This window comes from Dipodomys merriami, unplaced genomic scaffold, assembly GCF_024711535.1.
Source record: "Dipodomys merriami isolate MVZ:Mamm:240054 unplaced genomic scaffold, mDipMer1.0.p SCAF_121, whole genome shotgun sequence".
NCBI classification, from domain to species: domain Eukaryota; kingdom Metazoa; phylum Chordata; class Mammalia; order Rodentia; family Heteromyidae; genus Dipodomys; species Dipodomys merriami.
The window spans coordinates 422,129-442,826 of NW_027202505.1; the positions used below are offsets into that span (position 1 = coordinate 422,129).

At 44.7% G+C, this 20,698-nt stretch overlaps 2 protein-coding genes across 8 annotated transcripts in view; both read left to right on the forward strand.

Annotated features, from left to right (window-relative positions):
- The first annotated feature begins 65 nt into the window (after nt 1-65).
- On the forward strand, nt 66-5,912 carry LOC138823585 (coiled-coil domain-containing protein 159-like). Of its 4 annotated transcripts, none has more exons than XM_070016981.1 (9): nt 66-204; nt 367-561; nt 657-690; nt 857-1,047; nt 1,150-1,231; nt 1,477-1,666; nt 2,498-2,565; nt 2,918-2,985; nt 5,631-5,912. In XM_070016981.1, exons 2-9 carry the CDS (start codon nt 403-405, stop codon nt 5,757-5,759), a joined length of 921 nt encoding a protein of 306 aa, XP_069873082.1. In that variant the 5' UTR covers nt 66-204; nt 367-402; the 3' UTR covers nt 5,760-5,912. The 4 variants fall into 4 exon arrangements, with proteins under 4 accessions (XP_069873082.1, XP_069873084.1, XP_069873081.1 ...); XM_070016983.1 differs by having other exon boundaries at nt 66-166; nt 442-561; XM_070016980.1 differs by having other exon boundaries at nt 66-561.
- Nucleotides 5,913-11,891: 5,979 nt separating this feature from the next.
- LOC138823620 (dual specificity testis-specific protein kinase 2) overlaps nt 11,892-20,698 on the forward strand; it is a 117,517-nt gene continuing 108,710 nt past the window's right edge. For 3 of the 4 annotated variants that reach the window (XM_070017027.1, XM_070017029.1, XM_070017030.1), the window contains exon 1: nt 11,892-12,114. The gene's annotated coding sequence lies outside the window, so the exon portion shown is untranslated. Of the gene's footprint in view, nt 12,115-17,800; nt 17,876-20,698 lie in introns of those variants that run through there. The other variant, XM_070017028.1, reaches the window with a different exon arrangement.

Sequence of the window (20,698 nt, forward strand, 5' to 3'; positions counted from 1 at the left end):
CAAGCTTCACGGAGGGCGGGGAGTGTACGCACGGGTCGTTTCCAAGGAAACAGCTCCGCCGCCTGTACGGACTTTATTTCCCGGGTGGCGCTGCGGTGTTGCCTAAAGTATTTTCTCCACCTACTGGAGGGTTTGAACCTAGCGGCGGCAGTGGTCGGTGACACAGGTTTGGTGTGTTGGTGCCAGCGTCCTAGATTTGGAGGGGTATCGACCAAGATTTGACATCTTTCACTCTCATTTGATAACTGCGTTATCAGACTATTGTGCTCCTCCCGCCACCCCCCCCCCTCAAGCTCCCTAAGACATCAGCTCTTTTGCCTAGTGCCAGAATCGTAGTTTGGTGATATATTGCGTCCTTTTCCCTAGTTTTGTATCCCTATTCTCCTTTGTCCATCTAATGTCATGGTCTTTCCTGGGCTGCACTTCCGATATCCCCATCAGGGAGAACAAGAGCACGAGCTATCAGGGAGCCAGACCCCTGCCACAGGCTATGATATGAACTGGTATGAGCAAATTGACACACTTCTAAATGCAACTGATGGAAGTATGGCCCGGATTAAGGTAAGGAGGTGCCCACATCCCCACGGCTTTTTTTGAGGGTGGGGTGAATTAAGGAACATTTAGATCTTATTGGCCTGAGGAAGTTTCCTTTGTAGCAGAGGCTGTATTCTTTTGGAGTCTCCACTACAGGTAAATATTGCCCCTTTCTACTCCCAATCTTTTGTTTTCAAGACCTGCTTTCTTACAGTGTCTGTACTATCTACTATTCTTTCCCAGTACCCATTATTTCCTTTCCAGAACTCTGTTCCCCACTTAGATAGATTCTGCCTTGCTTGTTCCTTCCTTATACCTTCAGCAGACAACCTGGCGGGAACCTGTATTTCCTCTCACCACTTGCCTTTCAAGGCAGGAGCCCAAGTACAACAGCCTTGGGCTTTAAAGACTTCCACCACCCCAGAGAGACAAAGATGGACTGAAGCCTATAGTTCCTCTTCTCTCTGGGATGAAATTACTGTTCTCAAGTCGCAGATTCAGTCTCAGGCTCAGGTGAGCCTTGATAGCCTAGTTTGCGTGAGATGAAAATACTAGGAGTTGGGAAAGCCTCTTACATAATAGCTGTTTTTTTTTTTTTTTTTAATGCTTGAGTAGGTGACTGAGACACTACAGCACACTGTGCAGGGCCTGCTGGAAGAACGAGAGCTGCTGATGTGCAAGATCAGTGCCCTGGAAGGTATCAGACCAAAACCTTAATTTATATACAAAGATGTTTGTGTTTTGGTGATGGATGAACCCAAAGCCTTATGTATACTAAGCAAGTGCTCTATACCTCTATCCCCTTGCACAGTTCTATATGTTGGTGCACAATTTTGCTGCCTACCTGTTAGGTGTGCACGTATATCTTAATTTGCAAGTAGTGTTGAGGTTTATGTGTGAAGCTCTCAGTAAGGTTAAGACCTTCAACTTGTTCCACAACAGCATCACTAAAATTGCTGCAGGAGGCCCCAGAAGGGCAAGCCCTTTTTCTGGAACAAGGCCTGGAGCTGAAAAGGGAACTTCAGGGCCTTAGGAGCCAGGTGCTGGAGTTAGCCCATGCTCAAATGAAAACAAGACCAAGAACAGGAAAGCACAGTACTACTAATAGCTTTCAAGAGGAGCTGCAGACTGAGTGAGTGAGAGGCAAGATTTAACCTTCTTGGGTTGGTTTGCTTGTGTGTGTGTTTTTTGTTTTTTGTTTTTGGTATTCCCTTCCCTTCCCTTCCCTACCCTTCCCTTCCCTTCCCTTCCTTCCCTTCCCCTACCTCTCTCTCTCCTTCCTTTTTTTGTGTGTGTTCATTCTGGGGCTTGAACTCAGGGCCTGGGTGGTACTGTTTCTGAGTTTTTTTGCTTAAGGCTAACAGCCTACCACTGGAGCCACAGCTCTAGATTTTTTGTGTGTGTTTTTTTTTTTTTTTGGTGTGTGTGTGTGTGTGCTTATTTTTTTTTTTGTGCTTAATTGGATATGAGTCTCACATACTTTCCTGCCTGGGCCAGATTCAAACCATAATCCTTAGATCTCAGCCTCTTGAGTCACTAGGATTATAGGTGTGAGTTACCAGCACCTGGCTTCCTTTTCTTTTTTGATACTGGGGATGGAACCCAGGGTATTGTACTAGCCCAACCAAAGATTCACCTTCTTTTTTTTTTTTCTTTTTTTTGGGGTCGGGTCGTGGGGCCTGAACTCTGGGCCTAGGCGCTGTCTCTCAGCTCTTCAGCTCAAGGCTAGCGCTCTACCACTTGAGCCGCAGCGCCACTTCCCGCTTTTTTCTTATGTGGTGCTGAGGAATTGAACCCAGGGCCTTAGGCATGCAAGGCAAGCGCTCTACCACTGAGCCACCTTCCCAGCCCCAGACTTCACCTTCTTGAGGCCTCTGAACTCTGGATATTCTGGTAGGCAGATGGCTTCTTCACTTTGACTTTGTTATATGACTCTAGAATAACACAGTTGTTATTCCTGTAGGCCACAACTTTTGTGGGAACAGTCAGAGATTTTGTGGGAGGAACTGAAGTTGCTACGGGACCAGTTGTGTAAGTACAAGATTGATAGCATGTGTTTCCTTGTCTTCTTTTTTGGAATACAGGTCTCCCTGTTTGAGCTATGGAGAACTCTAGCAAAGTCTTGTTTATTTGTTGGATTGAACCCATGACCTTGTACATGCTAGGCGCATATTGTACTGTTGGGTTATACCTCTAGCGCTTGGAAGTGTTCTTTCTTGCTCTTTGCTTCTCACAGTATGAGTTTAGTCTTTCCAATCAGCTTGGAAGCTTTCCAAAAGCTGTCCAGAACACTCTTCTCAGTTTTCAGTACCAGGCTAGTTGCAAGGCAATGAAGAAAGATAGAAGTTGTAGAACAGCCACTCTCATTCTCTGTTATTTGCAGGCCAGCACCAGGAGCTGCTGCGGGAACATATGGCTGCAGGGCACCAGGTTGAGACCAGCAGATGGAAGGTAGTACCAGGATTAGACCTATCTCCAATTATTTCTTCATGGAAGCCCTGTTATTCCTCTGTTGTCTGTATAGGCCCGCAAACCATTGCTCAGCTCCATCTTACTCCTGTCTTCCCTGTGCTGATTATATCTCTCTCTAAACCTCTTCTTCACAAACTAGGGGACATGACTGAAATTGTATTTTTTTTTTTTTTTTTTTTTTGGTCTGGTCGTGAGGCCTGAACTCTGGGCCTGGACGCTATCCCTCAGCTCTTCAGCTCAAGGCTAGGGCTCTACCACTTGAGCCATGGCTTTTTTCTTTTTGCTTATGTGGTGCTGAGGAATCAAACCCAGGGCCTCATGCATGCAAGGCAAGCACTCTACCACTGAGCCACCTTCCCAGCCCATAAAGTTAGTTTTTTTTTTTTTAATGCCAATTGTGGGGCCTGAACTCTGGGCCTGGGCGCTGTCCCCCAGCTTTTCAGCTGTAGACCAGCGCTCTACCACTTGAGCCTCTGCCCCACTTCTGGCTTTTTCTGGTTATGTGGTGCTGAGGAATCAAACCTAGGGCTTCATGCATGCAAGGCAAGCACTCTACCACTGAGCCACCTTCCCAGCCCATGACTGAAATTGTCCTGAATTCAATCCTCAATAGCTCCCTGCCCTCCCGCACCCTCCCCTCCAAAAAAAAAAAAAGACTTCAAAACTCTTTCTTCTTCCCAATTCCTGTGTTCTAGGCCATGAAAAAACATCCTAATTCTGGGCGCCGGTGGCTCATGCCTGTAATCCTAGCTACTCAGGAGGCTGAGATCTGAGGATCACGGTTCAAAGCCAGCCCGGGCAGGAAAGTCCATGAGACTCTTATCTCCAATTAAACCGGTAGAAAACCAGAAATGGCGCTATGGCTCAAGCGGTAGAGTGCTCACCTTGAGCTGAAGAGCGCAGGGACAGCGCCCAAGCCCAGCCCAGAGTTCAAGCCCCACGACCGACCAAAAAAAAAAAAGAAAGAAAGAAAAAAAGAAAAACCATCCTAGTTGATAGGAGGGTTCTAAGTATGCTTAGGTGGGGAGGGGTTTTCCTTTTGAAGAGGGAGAGGTTTGGCCTACCTGGGCTCATGGTCTGGCAGATGTTGGAGAAGCTGCAAAGTGGCCAAGAGGGCAAAGGTCACACCCTGCAGGCTACCTAGACAGAGGCTCAGGATACCCAGCAGGAACACAGCCTCCTCAGGTCAGAATGTGTGGGTACTGTGGCAGTAGAGGGAATTGGCTCATGAAGTCCACCTATCCTAACTTTGGCTAGGGGCAGTAGGGGCAATCTGAGTTTCTGTGTTGCAGCCCATAAGCTAGCCAGCATTGGGCAGTCTTTTTTTTTTTTTTTGGGTCCGGTCGTGGGCTGAACTCTGGGCCTGGGCACTGTCCCTCAGCTCTTCAGCTCAAGGCTAGCGCTCTACCACTTGAGCCACAGTGCCACTTCCGGCTTTTTTCTTTTTGCTTATATGGTGCTGAGGAATCGAACCCAGGGCCTCTTGCCTGCAAGGCAAGCGCTCTACCACTGAGCCACCTTCCCAGCCCAGCATTGGGCAGTCTTTACCTGACACTGAATCACTGAGATATTTTTATATGTTTAGACGATAAGGAGAGGAAGAAAATAGTGTGCTTGAGACCATCACTACCATTTCTGACTCTGATTCTGTTCTTTCTAGGACCTCTGTTTATGTCTTCCAATCTAAGCTGCTACCACCTTCACTATGTCAGTCTTCCAGACAGAATCAGTAGTTAAGAACTACTACGTTTTTGTTGTTGTTGTTGGTCATGGGGCTTGAACTCTGGGCCTGGTAGCTGACCCTGAGCTCTTCAGCTCAAGGCTAGTGCTCTACACTTAAGCCACAGCACCACTTCCGGTATTCTAGTAGTTTATTGGAGATAAGAATGCCAAAAACTTCCTTGGGCTGCTGTGGATTTTACGTTCTGTTCCAATATATTTATTGATTTGTAAGATATTTTGTTTTCATTTTAGAAATGATACATGGTATTCAAAAATTCAAAGAATAGCCGGGCGCTGGTGGCTCACGCCTGTAATCCTAGCTACTCAGGAGGCTGAGATCTGAGGATCGCGGTTCAAAGCCAGCCCGGGCAGGAAAGACCGTGAGACTCCTATCTCCAATAAACCACCAGAAAAGCGGAAGTGACGCTGTAGCTCAAGTGGTAGAGCGCTCGCCTTGAGCTGAAGAGCTGAGGGACAGCGCCCAGGCCCAGAGTTCAAGCCCCACGACCGACAAAAAAAAAAAAAAAAAGAATGCCAAAAACTTTCCTGCCTGAGCAGGCTTTGAACCATGATCCTCAGATCTCAGCCTCCTGAGTAGATAGGATTACAGATGTGAGCCACCAGTGCCCAGCTAAGGGAACTACTTTTTAGGAAACAAAACAGCAAACTATATGGAGTTGAGAGCAGGGATCTCAGGTCTGTGGGAGGCTGACTCTGAATGATGCCTGAATGCCAGCCACCTAATTATTTAGCATGAGTACATGGAATTTCTCTGCCTTTTTCTCTTGCTACTTATGCCAAACTGGTGTGTCCCTACCAGACAGGTTAGGGTCTAGTTCACTGCATACCACAATGATTGCTGATGTTTTGTTTTTCTCTTTCTTTTTTTTTTTTCCTTTTAGATCTCCAAAACAGCACCTTTTCTAACCTGCGGCTCAGCAGCTTACAGGTACATGCCTAGAATTTTGAGTAAGAGGAGTTACTCCTTCAGGACTCCCAAGATGCTCCTGAGCGACTGTAAGGACTTGTAAGAATAGTGGGATGAAGCTTTCTTTCCCTCCTCTCCACTCCCCTCAAAGACTTGTCTGGGCAGCCTTCTCATCCCCTCTGGATATTCCCTTTTCCCTGAGACTTCTCATTGCCCACCTATTCCTGCCCACCTCCTTTACTGCAGTAAAGTGACTTATCTCTCCATGATGTGTTTTGTGTGAATCTGTACCCACATGGGGTAGTCTTGGGTATATCTTCTTCCTGTTATTTGACTATTTCTTGTGATCTCTACCTCCGAAATCTGAGTCCATAGACATTTAGAACTCTACTTCCTGAGTATAAGCTCAAGTGAACTTGAGAGAGATAGAAGCTGTCATTCTGGTGAGCATAATGAGCTGGAATCCTGCACTGAGGCAATAGTGCTGTGGGGATATAGAAGACAGATATTCTGGAGGGCCCTGGACCTGGGTATCTCCGGTTTCTATTGCTTAGGCTCATCCAGCCTCTTCTTAGCAATCCAGCCTATATTTCTATAGAAGCTTCATTCCTGGTTTCAGTTTCTTTGACTATTTATTTTTTTTGGGGGGGGGGTCCCGTCATGGGGCCTGAACTCTGGGCCTTGGGCGCTGTCCCTCAGCTCTTCAGCTCAAGGCTAGCGCTCTACCACTTGAGCCACTGTGCCACTTCCCGCTTTTTTCTTTTTGCTTATGTGGTGCTGAAGAATTGAACCCAGGGCCTCAGGCATGCAAGGCAAGCGCTCTACCACTGAGCCACCTTCCTAGCCCCTTCTTTGACTCTTAATGAGGCAGTATTCAGAATTTTCTGACGTAAGAAAAAAAGAATTTATTTTTTTGTGCTGCTAATAGGTCTTGAACTCAGGGCCTGATTGGTGTCTTTTAGCTTTTTTTTTTTTTTTTTGCAACAAGGCTGGTGCTCTACCACTTGAACCATACCTTCACTTCTAGATTTTTGTTGGTTTATTGGAAATAAGACTCTCGCAGATTTTTCTGCCCAAACTAGCTATAAATTGTGATCTTCAGATCCCAGCCTTCTGAGTAGCTAGGTTTGCAGGCGTGAGCTACTGGTACCAAGCTTCTATGCTTAGTAGGATTGATGTATTCTGATACTTTTCTTCTTTCTCTCAGTCTCTTTTTACCATTTTTTTTTCTTTCAGTGCTGGAATTGATCCTGGAGTCTCACACATGCTAGGCAAATTTTATTTTACTAAGTTATGCCCCCAACTCATTTTTGTTATATTTCATTAAAAAATGCCTTGTGGTGAATGATTATGGTCCGTTGGCCATGTAGTTGCTCTCTGGAAAGTATCTTTAGATAAAAGCATTACTTTACCTGTGCTTTGTGTTCTAGACTGTACAATTCAAAATTTCCTAAGAACCAGTAGCAACTCACTGAGGCCTCACTAGGCTTCTTTCACTGGGAAACATTGGTAAAAGATAATGCCAGGCTGGGAAGGTGGCTCAGTGGTAGAGCACATACCTTGCATGCATGAGGCCCTGGGTTCGATTCCTCAGCACCACATAAACAAAAAGAAAAATGCTGGAAGTGGCGCTGTGGCTCAAGTGATAGAGTGCTAGCCTTGAGCTGAAGAGATGAGGGACAGTGCCCAGGCCCGGAGTTCAGGCCCTACGACTGGACCCCCCCCCCAAAAAAAAAAAAAAAGATAATGCCATTCACCCACTAAACAAGATGTCTGTTAAGAGGAATCTTGCTATGTTTTTTCCCTCAACTAAGGTGGGGCCAGGGGCTTATGGGAAGGGTCCAACCTGCATCTTGGTCAACCTGGCTAGAAGAGACAGTAAGGCTGGGTGCTGTAAGCCTGTAATCCTACCTACTCAGGAGGCTGAGATCTGAGGATCTAGGTTTGAAGCCAGCCTGGGCAGGAAAATCCACAGGACTTTATCTCCACTTAATCATCAAAAAAGCCAGAAGTGGAATTATGGTTCAAGTGGTAGAGTGCTAGCCTCAAGACAAAAAGCTCAGGGATAGTGCCCAGGCCCTGAGTTCAAGCCCCAGGACCAGAACACACACACACACACACACACACACACACACACACACACACACACACACACACACACACACACACACACACACACACACACACACACACACACACACACACACACACACACACACACACACACTTGAAGAGACAATAAGTAATCTGAAATAAAAATGTAATAAAAGGCTGAGGCCCTGAGTTCAAGCCCCAGGACCAGAACACACACACACACACACACACACACACACACACACACACACACACACACACACACACACTTGAAGAGACAATAAGTAATCTGAAATAAAAATGTAATAAAAGGCTGAGGTAGCTGGGCACCGGTGGCTCATGCCTGTAATCTTAGCTACTCAGGAGGCTGAGATCTGAGGATCTTGGTTCAAAGCCAGCCCCGGCAGGAAAGTCCGTGAGACTCTTAATCTCCAGTAAACCACCAGAAAACCGGAAGTGGCTCTGTAGCTCAAGTGGTAGAGCACTAGCCTTGAGCTGTAGAGCTAAGGGACAGCGCTCAGGCCCAGAGTTCAAGCCCTACAACGGACAAAAAAAAAAAAAAGAAAAAAAAAAGGCTGAGGTGATAGGATTTAGACACCTGAATAGCTACAACCAAGTTCTCCTCAGCTTTCCTGAGCTTTGGAGAATTGCCAAGAGTAGAGTGATAAAGATCAGATCTGGGCCGGGCACCAGTGGCTCATGACTGTAATCCTAGCTGCTCAGGAGGCTGAGATCTGAGGTTCATAGTTCAAAGCCAGACTGGGCAAGAAAGGCTGTGAGACTCTTATCTCTAATTAACCACCAGAAAACTTGAAGTGGCACTGTGGCTCAAGTGGTAGAGTGCTTGCCTTGAGCTGAAGAGCTCAGGGACAGCACCCAGGTCCAGAGTTCAAGCCCCACGATTGACCCCTCCCCGCCTCCCCCCCCAAAAAAGGATCAGGTCTGTGTGATGTACATCCAACAGACAGTGTAAAACACACATCCAACAGACAGTCTAAAACAAAATAACTTCCTCTCAAATTTAACTTTCCTCCTGAAGCAAGTACAAGGAACCTTTGTTGTTTACATCTTTCACTAAGCAAGTGATTCATCTGGCATGGTAGCATTATTTGTCTTTGATTGCTACCAGTACTTTACTAGTTTATCACCTACTTTTCATCATGCTCTGTGGGAGACAGGCTTGCAGGGTGCCAGACCTTTCACAATAATACTGAACAGCAGTGTGGAACAGTGTAGATGGACTGTCACCAGGTGGCAGCACATGATTTGTTGCCAGAAGAATAATCTGAAAAGTTTTGGGCCAGAGGATCTGGGCTGGTGTGATTGCTTTTTCCCTTTAGAAATTCTATGAGCTAAAACTAATCTACCTAGAACAGAGCTCTTTTAGATTAGATTATACTCATATTCACTGGTAATTTTCAGCAGGAAAACAAAAGACAAATTCAGCATTTAAGCCAAGCCTCCATTCAGCCTCTTCTCTCTCCAATCTTTTTTTTTTTTTTTTTTACTATAAACCTTTAACCTTAATTACTTTCAGAAACACCTGTACTCCAATTACTATTATTAATTTATTATTTTAGGTGCTAGGGATCAAATCAGAGGCCCTACACATAGCAGATGCTCTACCACTGGGCTATCTCCCAACTTTTTTTTTTGGCCATGGGACATGAACTCATGACCTGGGCATTGTCCCTGAGCCTTCTTGTGCTCAAGACTAGTGCTCTACCACTGGGGCCACTTCGTTTTTGAGCGGTTAATTGGAGATGAGAATCTTACAGGAACTTTTCTGCCCAGACTGGCTTAAAATCAGGATCCTCAGATCCCAGCCTCTTGAGTAGCAAGGATTACAGGTATGAGCCACCAGTGCTGGCTGTGATCTATAATTTATTTTTTGTGTGCCAGTCTTGGGCCTTGAACTCAATCAAGACTTGCACAAGGCTAGAGCTCTACCATTTGAGCCACAACTTCACTTACAACATTTTGGCGATTAAGTGGAATTAAGTGTGTTACAGTCTTTCCTGCCTGAGTTGGCTTAGAACTGTGATCCTGTCTTTTTTTTTTTTTTTTTGGGTCCAGTCGTGGGGCCTGAACTCTGGGCCTGAGTGCTGTCCCTGAGCTCTTCAGCTCAAGGCTAGCACTCTACCACTTGAGCCACAGCGCCACTTCCAGCTTTTTTCTTTTTGTTTATGTGGTGCTGAGGAATGGAACCCAGGGCCTCAGGCATGCAAGGCAAGCGCTCTACCACTGAGCCAACTTCCCAGCCCCAGAACTGTGATCCTGTCTTACACACCTGTCAAGAACTCCCTCTTGGGCTGGGAAGGTGGCTCAGTGGTAGAGCGCTTGCCTTGCATGCATGAGGCCCTGGGTTCGATTCCTCAGCACCACATAAGCAGAAAAAAAAAAGCCAGAAGTGGCACTGTGGCTCAAGTGGTAGAGCACTAGCCTTGAGCTGAAGAGCTGAGGGACAGCGCCCAGGCCCAGAGTTCAGGCCCCATGACCAGACCAAAACAAACAAACAAAAAACAACAAAAAAAGAACTCCCTCTTCCAAAAGAAGTCTTAAAAAAATTTTTTTTTTGTCGGTCCTGGGGCTTGAACTCCGGGCCTTAATGCTGTCTCTTAGCTCTTCAGCTCAAGACTAGCACTCTACACTTGAGCCACAGCACCACTTCTGGCTTTCTGGTGGTTTATTGGAGATCAGTCTCATAGACTTTCCTGCCCGGGCTGGCTTTGAACCCTGATCCTCAGATCTCAGCCTCCTGAGTAGCTAGGATTACAAGGTGTGAGCCATGAGCCCCCAGCTAAAGGTAGCCTCTTATCTCAGGGGGTGGCAGCACAATAGGTCTTAGATCCACTGAGTCTCTCTCATCTCAGTTTGATCAAGTCTAAGTTTTTTTTTTCTTTTTTTGTCAGTTCTGGGGCTTGAACTCTGGGCCTGGGCGCTGTCCCTGAGCTCGTCAGCTGAAGGCTAGTGCTCTACATCTTGGGCCACAGCCCCACTTCTGGTTTTCTGGTAGCTAATTGGAAATAGAGTCTCAATTGTTGGGCTCTGGTGGCTCACGCCTGTAATCCTAGCTACTCAGAAGGCTGAGATCTGAGATCACAGTTCAAAACCAGAGCAGGCAGGAAAGTCCGAGACACTCATCTCCAAGTAACTCCTCAGAAAACAGGAAATGGCGCTTGGCTCAGGTGGTAGAGCACTAGCCTTGAGCTGAAGAGCTGAGGGTCAGTGTCCAGGCCCAGAGTCCAAGCCCCACGACTGACCAGAAAAAAAGGGGGAGAGGGAAAGAGTCTTAAGGACTTTCCTGCTCGGGCTGGCTTTGAACTCTTATCCTCAGATCTCAGCCTCTTGAGTAGTTAGGATTACAGGCGGCAATCCTTAGAATTTAGCCTCCAGAGTAGTAAGGATTCGGAAGTGAGCAGAATCCAATCTCTTAGAGTGAATTGTCCCAATGTTTTCCTTAGCATGTTATTTGATTTTATTTACCCTTCTTACTATCTCAAGTCGCTAATTATTATAGATTACATTTTTTTCTCTCACTGTACTATGATCCTTCATGACACATTTATAGGGTTTTTCCTACCTCAGCTATACTTTGACTAACCTAAAGGCTGCTCCAGTGTAGTCCAGTGCTATTGTCCTTATCAATTACCACTTCTGCCTCTGACATTTTGCATAGCCCATCGTGAATTAACTGTGTGGCTCTTCTACTCTTCAGGCTTGGGTTTTCCCCAGGTGTATTCTTTGCTTTATAGTTCCGCTTTTCCAACACACTGCTTCTTCTGTTTTTGCCCCTACTTCTTTCCTATTGGTTTCCTTCGTCCTCCAAGAGTTGGCGCCTAGGGCCGTTGATTGGCTTCTGTGCACGCCCATTGCGCCCACCCTCATACCACGTGTCCTTCATAACGCTAATTGGACAGTTCCATTCGCTCATTTATCAACAAGTGACGATTGATTGGCTGCTCCTTAGGTAGGGCAACGGAGGGGGCGTGGCCTACGGTAGCCCCTCCTCCGAGCCCCAGGCGTTTCAGTCGCTCGCGACGGGCAGGCAGTCCAGCAGAGTTCGCAGCTGCCTCCTAGGTCTCGCAGGTCTGATCCTTCTCTCCTGACCCCGCCAAATTGGCGGGGGGGGGGGGGGGGCGCGGAGAACAGCCCGACTACAGGGCCATGGCCGTAGCCTCCTCGTCCTCTGCCGCCGGTAGCTCCGCGGAATCGCGGGTTTCAGCGAGAGAGACCCCCACCGCCTCTGCAGGCTAACAAGCAGCTGCGGCCACCAAGCTGCCAAGGCTACTATGCTTCCTCTGGGCCACCACCTTCCCTTTGGCCCGCTCAGGCACCTCTCCGGCTGCTCGTTCCCGCCTCAGGTAACATCAGAGAGCGCGTGGGGGACGAACCGGGGCATCCCGTCCCGCAAGTAGCAGCTCCACCTCCCTGGTCCCGGAACCTTGGCACTTGGGTCGCTTAGCACAGGACAGGACCCGGTGGCTCCCCTCAGGTCCTTCCCGCAGTGGCAGGAACACTACCTCTCTCTCCCACTTTTCCATTCTCATTTTCTTCAGGGTACCAGGATAGGCTCCCGCCTTCTCTCGGAGGCGGGGAACCCTTTAGAAGTTACCCTGGACAGGGACCTTCCTCATTTTCGAGATTCTGCAATACTCCGTGCCCTCAGAAAATTCCTGTTTCACAGACCTCCAGCTAGCTGCCCCCTCCCCCCGCCGAGCGCCTCCTTGGGCCTCTGTACCCGGTCCTGCCTCGGAGCTCTAAACTCTTTCACTTATTTCCATCAAACATGCTTGTCACTCCGGACACCCACTTCTGCCCTCAGAAGAGACTTCCCTCTCCTCTTTTCCCTCCTCAGTCTTTCCCCTTCGTTTAAGACTCTGGACTCAATAGCTGTTTAGATTTAGCCAGAAATGAAACCCAGGTTTGTCTAATTTTAAAACCTTTCAATTTATATTGCTGAGAATAACTTGTCAAGGAATTTGGACTTTATTCTGTAGGCACGGGGAGCCTTGCAGTTTGTATGCAGTCTGATATGATTGAATTATCTCTAGTGAAAACCTGGATATAGTATTGAAAATGAAGACTGAACGCCTGAATGCCTGAAGGCCTAGGAGAAACTAGTATACTAATTTGCATGAGAGTGAACCAGGATGGCATGAAATTCCAAGACGTTTCCCCCCTCCCACCCTTTTCCCACGAGGTTTTGAAATAAGGTTGAGAGTTTGTTTGAGGGATTTCTGGCTTATGCTATGAATGATGATATTGATGAAAGTAGAGAATGTAATTTTGAGAGATGGCAATGAATTTGGTTTGAACAAATTCATTTTGAGATTTTTTTTTCAGCTATGACTGGAAATGCAGATCTGAAAATCTGAAAAACTAGTTTAGAACTGAATACATAAAGAGGGTGTGGGGCAACAGTCTGAGACCTTAGTACGGGATGTAATACTGAAAGAAAAGAAAAAGGGCTGTGGACCTGAAAAAGCATCATTGCTGAAAGATCACAGACACTGAAAAAGAGAGGTTAAAGGAGTGGGACAAGAACTAGAAAGACCCGAACTCTAGTGGTTCACGCTTGTAATCCTAGCTATTCAGGAGTCTGAGATCTGAGGCTTGCTGTTCAAAGCCAGCCCCCACAGGAAAGTCTGTGAGATATATCCCATTACGAACCAGAAAAGCTAGAAGGGAACTGTGGTTCTTGTAGTAGTGTGACAATCTTTAGTGAAAAAGATGGGGGACAATGCCCAGACTGAGTGCTGGTCATCCATGCTACATGAACGCTTGCTGTTCTAGAAATTGAGACCTAGAACATCCCTGTTCAAAGCCAGCCTTGGGAGAAAAGTTTGTGAGACTCCATTTCCAACTTAGTAAAAATGCTGGACTGGAGATGTGGCTCAAGTGGTAGAGCATCAAGCATGAGTAAGCAAGCCAGGCAAGAACTTTAGGCCCAGAGGTCAAGCCCTAATACTGGCATAAGAAAAGAAAAGAAACAGAAGAGCTAAAAACAGTGTGGCATCATATAGAAGCCAAAAGTAGAAAGAGTTTGAAGATTCAAGGGGAATAACTCTCACCAGAGGCAAGTAGAATGAGAGAAAAAAGTTAATGAATTTATTAATTAGGAAGTCACTTGTTTCCTTGAAGGCAGTTTTGATAGTGTGGTGGTAACAGTGACACAACAGTTGTCAGATCATAGATTGAAGAATAAATGGGAGGCTGGAGTAAAATTACTGTTTCAAAATAATAGTTGTCAAGGAAAATTGCTGTTTGAAACTATGGTCAATGTTAGGTACCAAAAAGATGCAACAGTTAGAGGATTGTCAGTATTCCTCTTTTACAGTTGAGAAGAATGTAAGATTTGAACAAGGTCTGCCTAGTTCTGAAACTTGGGTTCTTTCTACTATGGCTCATGTGTATTTTCCTTTTTCATATGAGCAAAATAGCTTGAAGTTTGGGAAAGAGTTTACCTTGACATTTCGTTGACATCAAAACAATAAAGTTAGCCAAGCACCGGTGGCTCACGCCTGTAATCCTAGCTACTGAGGAGGCTGAGATCTGAGGATCGCAGTTCAAAGCCAGCCCGGTCAAGGAAAGTCCGTGAGACTCTTATCTCCAAAAAACCACCAGAAAACCAGAAGTGACACTGTGGCTTTAGCGGTAGAGCTCTTGCCAAGCTTGAGCTGAAGAGCTGAGGGACAGTGCCCAAGCCCAGAGTTCAAGCCCCATGACCGACAAAAAAAAAAAAAAAAAAAAAAAAAACACCAAAAAAAATGATATGATAGGAGGAAAAAAAAGTGATATGGCCTATTTATTTGCCTGTGTGTGTGTGTGTGTGTGTGTGTGTGTGTGTGTGTGTGTGTGTGTGTGTGTGTGTGTGTGTGTGTGTGTGTGTGTGTGTGTGTGTGTGTGTGTGTGTGTGTGTGTTCCTATCCTGGGGCTTGAACTTGGATGTGTGTGTGTGTGTGTGTGTGTGTGTGTGTCTGTGTCTGTGTCTGTGTTTGTTTATGTGTATGCTCCTATCCTGGGGCTTGAACTTGGCCTGGGCACTGCCCCTGAACTTCATTTTTGCTCAAGGTTAGCACTCTACCACTTGAACCACAGCACACTTTCAGCTTTTTCTGAGCAGTTTATTGGAGGTAAGACTCTTAACAGACTTTCCTTCCTGAGCTGGCTTCAAACTGCAATCCTTAGATCTCAGCCTCTTGAGTAGGTATGATTACAGGCATAAGCCACCAGTGGCTGGCTTGCCTTATTTTTTTGAAATAACAACTATCTGTGAAGAAATCAGTTATCTCTGGAGTCTGAAGGAAGTATAACTTTAAGCTTGAGTGTCAAGGCATGAGAATCATCAGTGGAAAATTAAAGAGGAATACATGTATTTAAAAAAGATTATTAAGCATATTAAGAGTCTAGTTAGTTAAAATATTTTTATAATGGGCCACCATACCATGGATTTTACATTTTCTTCACAATTTAAAAGGAAGAGTGCAAAGAAGGTGAGTAAGTTGATCCAGAAGTAGACTTTGCAAAACAGAAGGATAAAATACGGAGCAACTTTACACTGCTGGTGACGGTGTGGGAGATAAGATTTGACTTTGCCAGTCTAGAGTGTTAGTAGCAGTAAAACCTTGACTGAGAACAAGGCTCAAGTAGTAGAACACCTGCCTAGCAAACAAAAAACCAGAAGATCCTGAATTCAACCCCAGTATTACCTCCCACCCCCCAAAAAGAGGCTGGTATATTCAGAGGTTAAGGAGATAATCAGAAATCCAGTTGGAAGATCAGGTTTTATAAAAATTGTTTAAGTAGAAAATTCAGAGTTTAATGTTTCAAGAAAAAAAAAAGGTATAACCATCTCAGTGGTTTTTTTTTTTTTTTTTTTTTTGGGTCTGGTCGTGGGCCTGAACTCTGGGCCTGGGCGCTGTCCCTCAGCTCTTTAGCTCAAGACAAGCGCTCTACCACTTGAGCTACAGTGCCACTTCCAGCTTTTTTCTTTTTGCTTATGTGGTGCTGAGGAATCGAAATCAGGGCCTCAGGCATACAAAGCAAACGCTCTACCACTGAGCCACGTTCCCAGCCGCATCTCAGTGTTGTTGAAAGGAAATAGAATGGTAGGTTATTGAAATAGTCAGAGGTTGAATATGTCATTTGTATGGATGTCACTGTTACCCAGAGGGTACAAAGAACTACTTACCAGGAGGAACCCAGAGTTGCATTGGAGGCTCCTAGGCTCTTGTTAGTAGTAGTAGTAGTAGTAGTAGTAGTAGTAGTAGTAGTCGTCGTCGTAGTGCTAGTAGTAGTACTAGATGGTACAAATGTTTATGTGTGAATTAATAGTAAAATCTCAGTTGTTTGGTATATCAAAGGTATGATGTATTTTTCTCTTATCCAGATAGGTATTTAGGAACATATATTCTCTTTGTTTTTTTTTTTTGTTTGTTTTTGTTTTTTGGGTCTGGTCATGGGGCCTGAACTTTGGGAGCTGACCCTCAGCTCTTCAGCTCAAGGCTAGCACTCTACCACTTGAGCCACAGCGCCACTTCTGGCTTTTTTCTTTTTGCTTATGTGGTGCTGAGGAATCGAACCCAGGGCCTCATGCATGCAAGGCAAGCGCTCTACCACTGAGCCACCTTCCCAGCCCAGGAACATATATTCTCAAACACAAATCCTTTGTGATTTGGCATAGGATTGGTCTTAATTTTCTTAATTTTGTGTAAACACACACACATACACACACATACTGGTGAGTGGGTAAGAATCTCCTACCCCAGGACCTCTAATAACATTTCTTTTCTTTTCTTTTCTTCTCTCTTTTTGTTGTTGTTGTTGTAGGGCTTTTACTCAGGAACTGGGTGCTTTCCCTGAGCCTCTTTGTGCTCAAGGTTAGGGTTCTACCACTTGAGACATAGTGCCACTTCCAGTTTTTGAGGGGTTAATTGGAGATGAGACTCATGGGGACTCTGCTGGCTGGGATGGCTTTTAACCTGATCCTCAGATCTCAGCCTCCTGAATACCTAGGATTACAGGTATGAGCCCAGCTTATTTGTTTTTTAGGCTTAAAAAAAGATATAATTGGGGCTGGGAAGGTGGCTCAGTGGTAGAGCGCTTGCCTTGCATGCATGAGGCCCTGAGTTCGATTCCTCAGCACCACATAAGCAAAAAGAAAAAAGCCGGAAGTGGCGCTGTGGCTCAAGTGGTAGAGCGCTAGCCTTGAGCTGAAGAGCTGAGGGACAGTGCCCAGGCCCAGAGTTCAGGCCCCACGACCGGACCCCCCCAAAAAAAAAAAACCAAAACAAAAAGACATAATTTTGTGAGGTATTAACAATGTTTTTTTGGCCTGCTCAGTGTGGAAGTTTTGATCGTGATAGAAAAAATTCATCTTCCTTAGTGGAAATGAAACTGTAATGTAGCCAGGCGCTGGAGGTTCACACCTGTAATCCTAGCTACTCAGGAGGCTGAGATCTGAGGATCATGGTTCAAAGCCAGCTGGGGCAGGAAAAGTCTGTGAGACTCTTTCTTTCTTTTTTTTTTTGGGTCCGGTTGTGGGGCCTGAACTCTAGGCCTGGGTGCTGTCCCTCAGCTCTTCAGCTCAAGGCTAGCGCTCTACCACTTGAGCCACAGCGCCACTTCCGGCTTTTTTCTTTTTGCTTATGTGGTGCTGAGGAATCGAACCCAGGGCCTCAGGCATGCAAGGCAAGCGCTCTACCACTGAGCTACCTTCCCAGCCCCAAGTCTGTGAGACTCTTATCTCCAATAAAGTGGCACTGTGGCTCAAGTGTTAGAGCACTCACCTTGAGGTGAAGAACTGAGGGACAGTGCCCAGGCGCTGAGTTCAAGCCCCACGACTGACCAAAAAAAAAAAAAAAAAAAAAAAAGATGAACCTTGTGTTGGAATTTGTAAACTTGTAAGAAAAGTTTTTATGGGAATATTGTCTCTTTTTTGTAGATGAAGCCCAATTATTACATCCTATTATGTTGGTGATGGACAAACAATGGTATTATACTGTCATCAATGAGAAATGACTTCATTGTGACTTCACTCCTGAGTACCCAGGAGTGATTATTTCAGAGAAAATCCTACTTGTGATAAAGTTTAAACCTTCCATTCCTGAACGTTCCAGAAAGGTAGTGTGATAAGGGGGAAAATATTAGAAATCTGAGTTGTTATAGATCCTGTTATTAACTATAATTACAGGCAAATTGTGTATTCTCTGTAAGCTTTAGTTTAGGATTTTGTGGATTTTTTGTTTGTTTTGTATGTTTGCTACTTCAGGGGTTTGAACTCAGGCCTAGGTGCTGTTTCTGAGCTTTTGGGCTCAAGGCTATCATTCTATCACTTGAGCAAAAGCTCTACTTTCTGCTTTTTGGTGGTAAGAGATAAGCCTCTCATGGCCTTTCCTGAACAGGCTAGCTTTGAACCATAATCCTCAGATCTCAGCTTCCTGAGTAGGATTACAGATGTTAGCTACCTACATCAGGTGAGACTGGGATTCCTTTTCTTTGGAGCTTCTTTGCTCAAGGCTAGTGGTCTACTGCTTGAGCCACATTTCCAATTCTAGCTTTTTTGGTAGTTAATTGGAGATGGTCTCATGGGACTTTCTGTCTGCGCTGGCTTTGAACTGTGATCATCATATCTCAGCTTCCTGAGTAGCTAGGATTAAGGTATGAGCCATAAGTGACACACACTCTCTCTATATATTTTTTTAATTTTTTAATTTTAATTTTTAATTTTTTATTTTTTTATTTTTTATTTTTTATTTTATTTTATTTTATTTTTTATTTTTATTTTTATTTATTTTTATTTTTTATTTTTTATTTATTTTTATTTTTTATTTTTTTATTTTTTTATTTATTTTTATTTTTTATTTTTTAATTTTTTTATTTATTTTTTATTATTTGTTGGTCATGGGGCTTGAGCTCAGGGCTTGGGTACTGTCCCTTAGCTTTTTTGCTCAAGGCTAGCTAGTGCTCTAACACTTTGAGCCATAGCAGCACTTAAAGTTTTCTGATGGTTAATTGGAGATAACAGTGTCACTGCCTTTCCTACCCCAGCTAGCTTTGAACCATTATCCTCAGATCTGGGCTTCCTGAGTAGCTAGGGTTACAGGAGTGAGCCATCAGTATCTGGCTGACTCAAATCCTTGATCTGATGCTTTTGCTCATTAGTTGATGCTCTACTATCTGAGCCATGCCTCCAGCCCCCCTTCTTTTTTTCAGTTTAATATCTGAAGCCATTTATGGTGGTGCATGCCTATAATCCTATCACTCTGGATAGAGACTTAAGTCTGAAGGATTATTGTCTCAAAAATTTTATTTGAAAGGAATACATTCATATTACAAATATTTATGCTATAAATATTTATACTTTATATAAGCAGTAGAAAATTTCATTCTCATGCTTGTCCTTGATCTATCCAGTTTCATGTCCCTTTCCAAACATGTGAGATACATATACACACACACACACACACACACACACAAACATTATATATATATTTTTTTATTTTTATTTTTTTTGTCGTGGGGCCTGAACTCTGGGCCTAGGTGCTGTCCCTCAGCTCTTTAGCTCAAGGTAAGCGCTCTATCACTTGAGCCACAACGCCACTTCTGGCTTTTTCTGTTTATGTGGTGCTGAGGAATTGAACCTAGGGCCCTCATGCATGCGAGGCAAACACTCTACCACTGAGCCACTTTCCCAGCCCCATTTTTTATTTTTTGATAATGCTGAGAATTGAGCCCAGAGTCTCATAAATGGTAGACAACTGCTGCATGAGCTGCATCTACAACTCCATTTTTTACATTCTTTATATTTTCTTTAGCCAAATATTAACAAATAAGAATATGTAGTTTCATTTTTATTTTCATGAAAAATCTGTGGTCTCATACTTTTGCACTGTCCTTTCCCTAGTTTTGCCTTTTCATTTAATGTATCTTGGAGATATTTCCCAGTCAGCACATAGAGTTTCTCCCCTTTTTATTTTTATTTATATTAGCTAATATAAATAAATATTAAAAATAAATATTAAAAGCTGCTAGAGCTATACCAGTTGAGCCACAACTCCACCTCTAGCTTTTTTTTTTTTTTTGGTTAATTAGATATAAGAGTTTCTCAGACTTTTCCTTCCCCGGGCTGGCTTGGAACCATGATCCTCAGATCTCAGCCTCCTGAGTAGTTAGAATTAGTGTAAGCCACAGTGCCCAGCTTCTCTCTCCTTTTTAATAACACTTGCATTGTGTCCTATTGAGTGGATATGGTACAAGTTAACTATTTTTGGTTTTTTTTTTTTTTGTTTGTTTGTTTTTTGGGTCCGGTCATGGGGCCTGAACTCTGGGCCTGGGCACTGTCCCTCAGCTCTTCAGCTCAAGGCTAGCGCTCTACCACTTGAGCCACAGCAACACTTCTGGCTTTTTTTTTTTTTTTTGCTGCTGATGTGGTGCTGAGGAATCGAACCCAGGGCCTTATGCATGCAAGGCAAGTGCTCTACCACTGAGCCAACTTCCCAGCCCTTGGACAATGTCATCTGTTTGTTTTCCTTCAGTTTCTTCCTTCCATTCTGACTACAAATTACATAGATCATTTTCCGTATAGTGTATACTGAATAGCATGATTGCATTTGTTCACCATTCCTCCCTCCTTTTCCGCACCACCTTTACCTCCACTTAAAAACAACAAAAAAAACCGGGCTCAGTGGTAGAGTACTTCCCTTGCATGCATGAGACCCTGAGTTCGATTCCTCAGTACCACATAAATAGAAAAAGCTGGAAGTGGTAGAGTTTCACGGACTTTCTTGCCCGGGCTGGCTTTGAACTGTGATCCTCAGATCTCAGCCTCCTGAATAGCTAGGATTACAGGCATGAGCCACCGGCGCCTGGCTTCCCAGCTCAACATTTTTTTATATAAGTAATTCATTTTTCCTTTTCTGTAACCACCTGTGTAAATACTCTACC

Coding starts and splice junctions, on each gene's coding strand:
- LOC138823585 (XM_070016980.1), top strand. CDS start 403: ATGGTCTTTCCTGGGCTGCACTTCCGATATCCCCATCAGGGAGAACAA. Junction 562..656: donor GAAGTATGGCCCGGATTAAG/GTAAGGAGGTGC, acceptor TTTCCTTTGTAG/CAGAGGCTGTATTCTTTTGG. Junction 1,048..1,149: donor AGATTCAGTCTCAGGCTCAG/GTGAGCCTTGAT, acceptor ATGCTTGAGTAG/GTGACTGAGACACTACAGCA.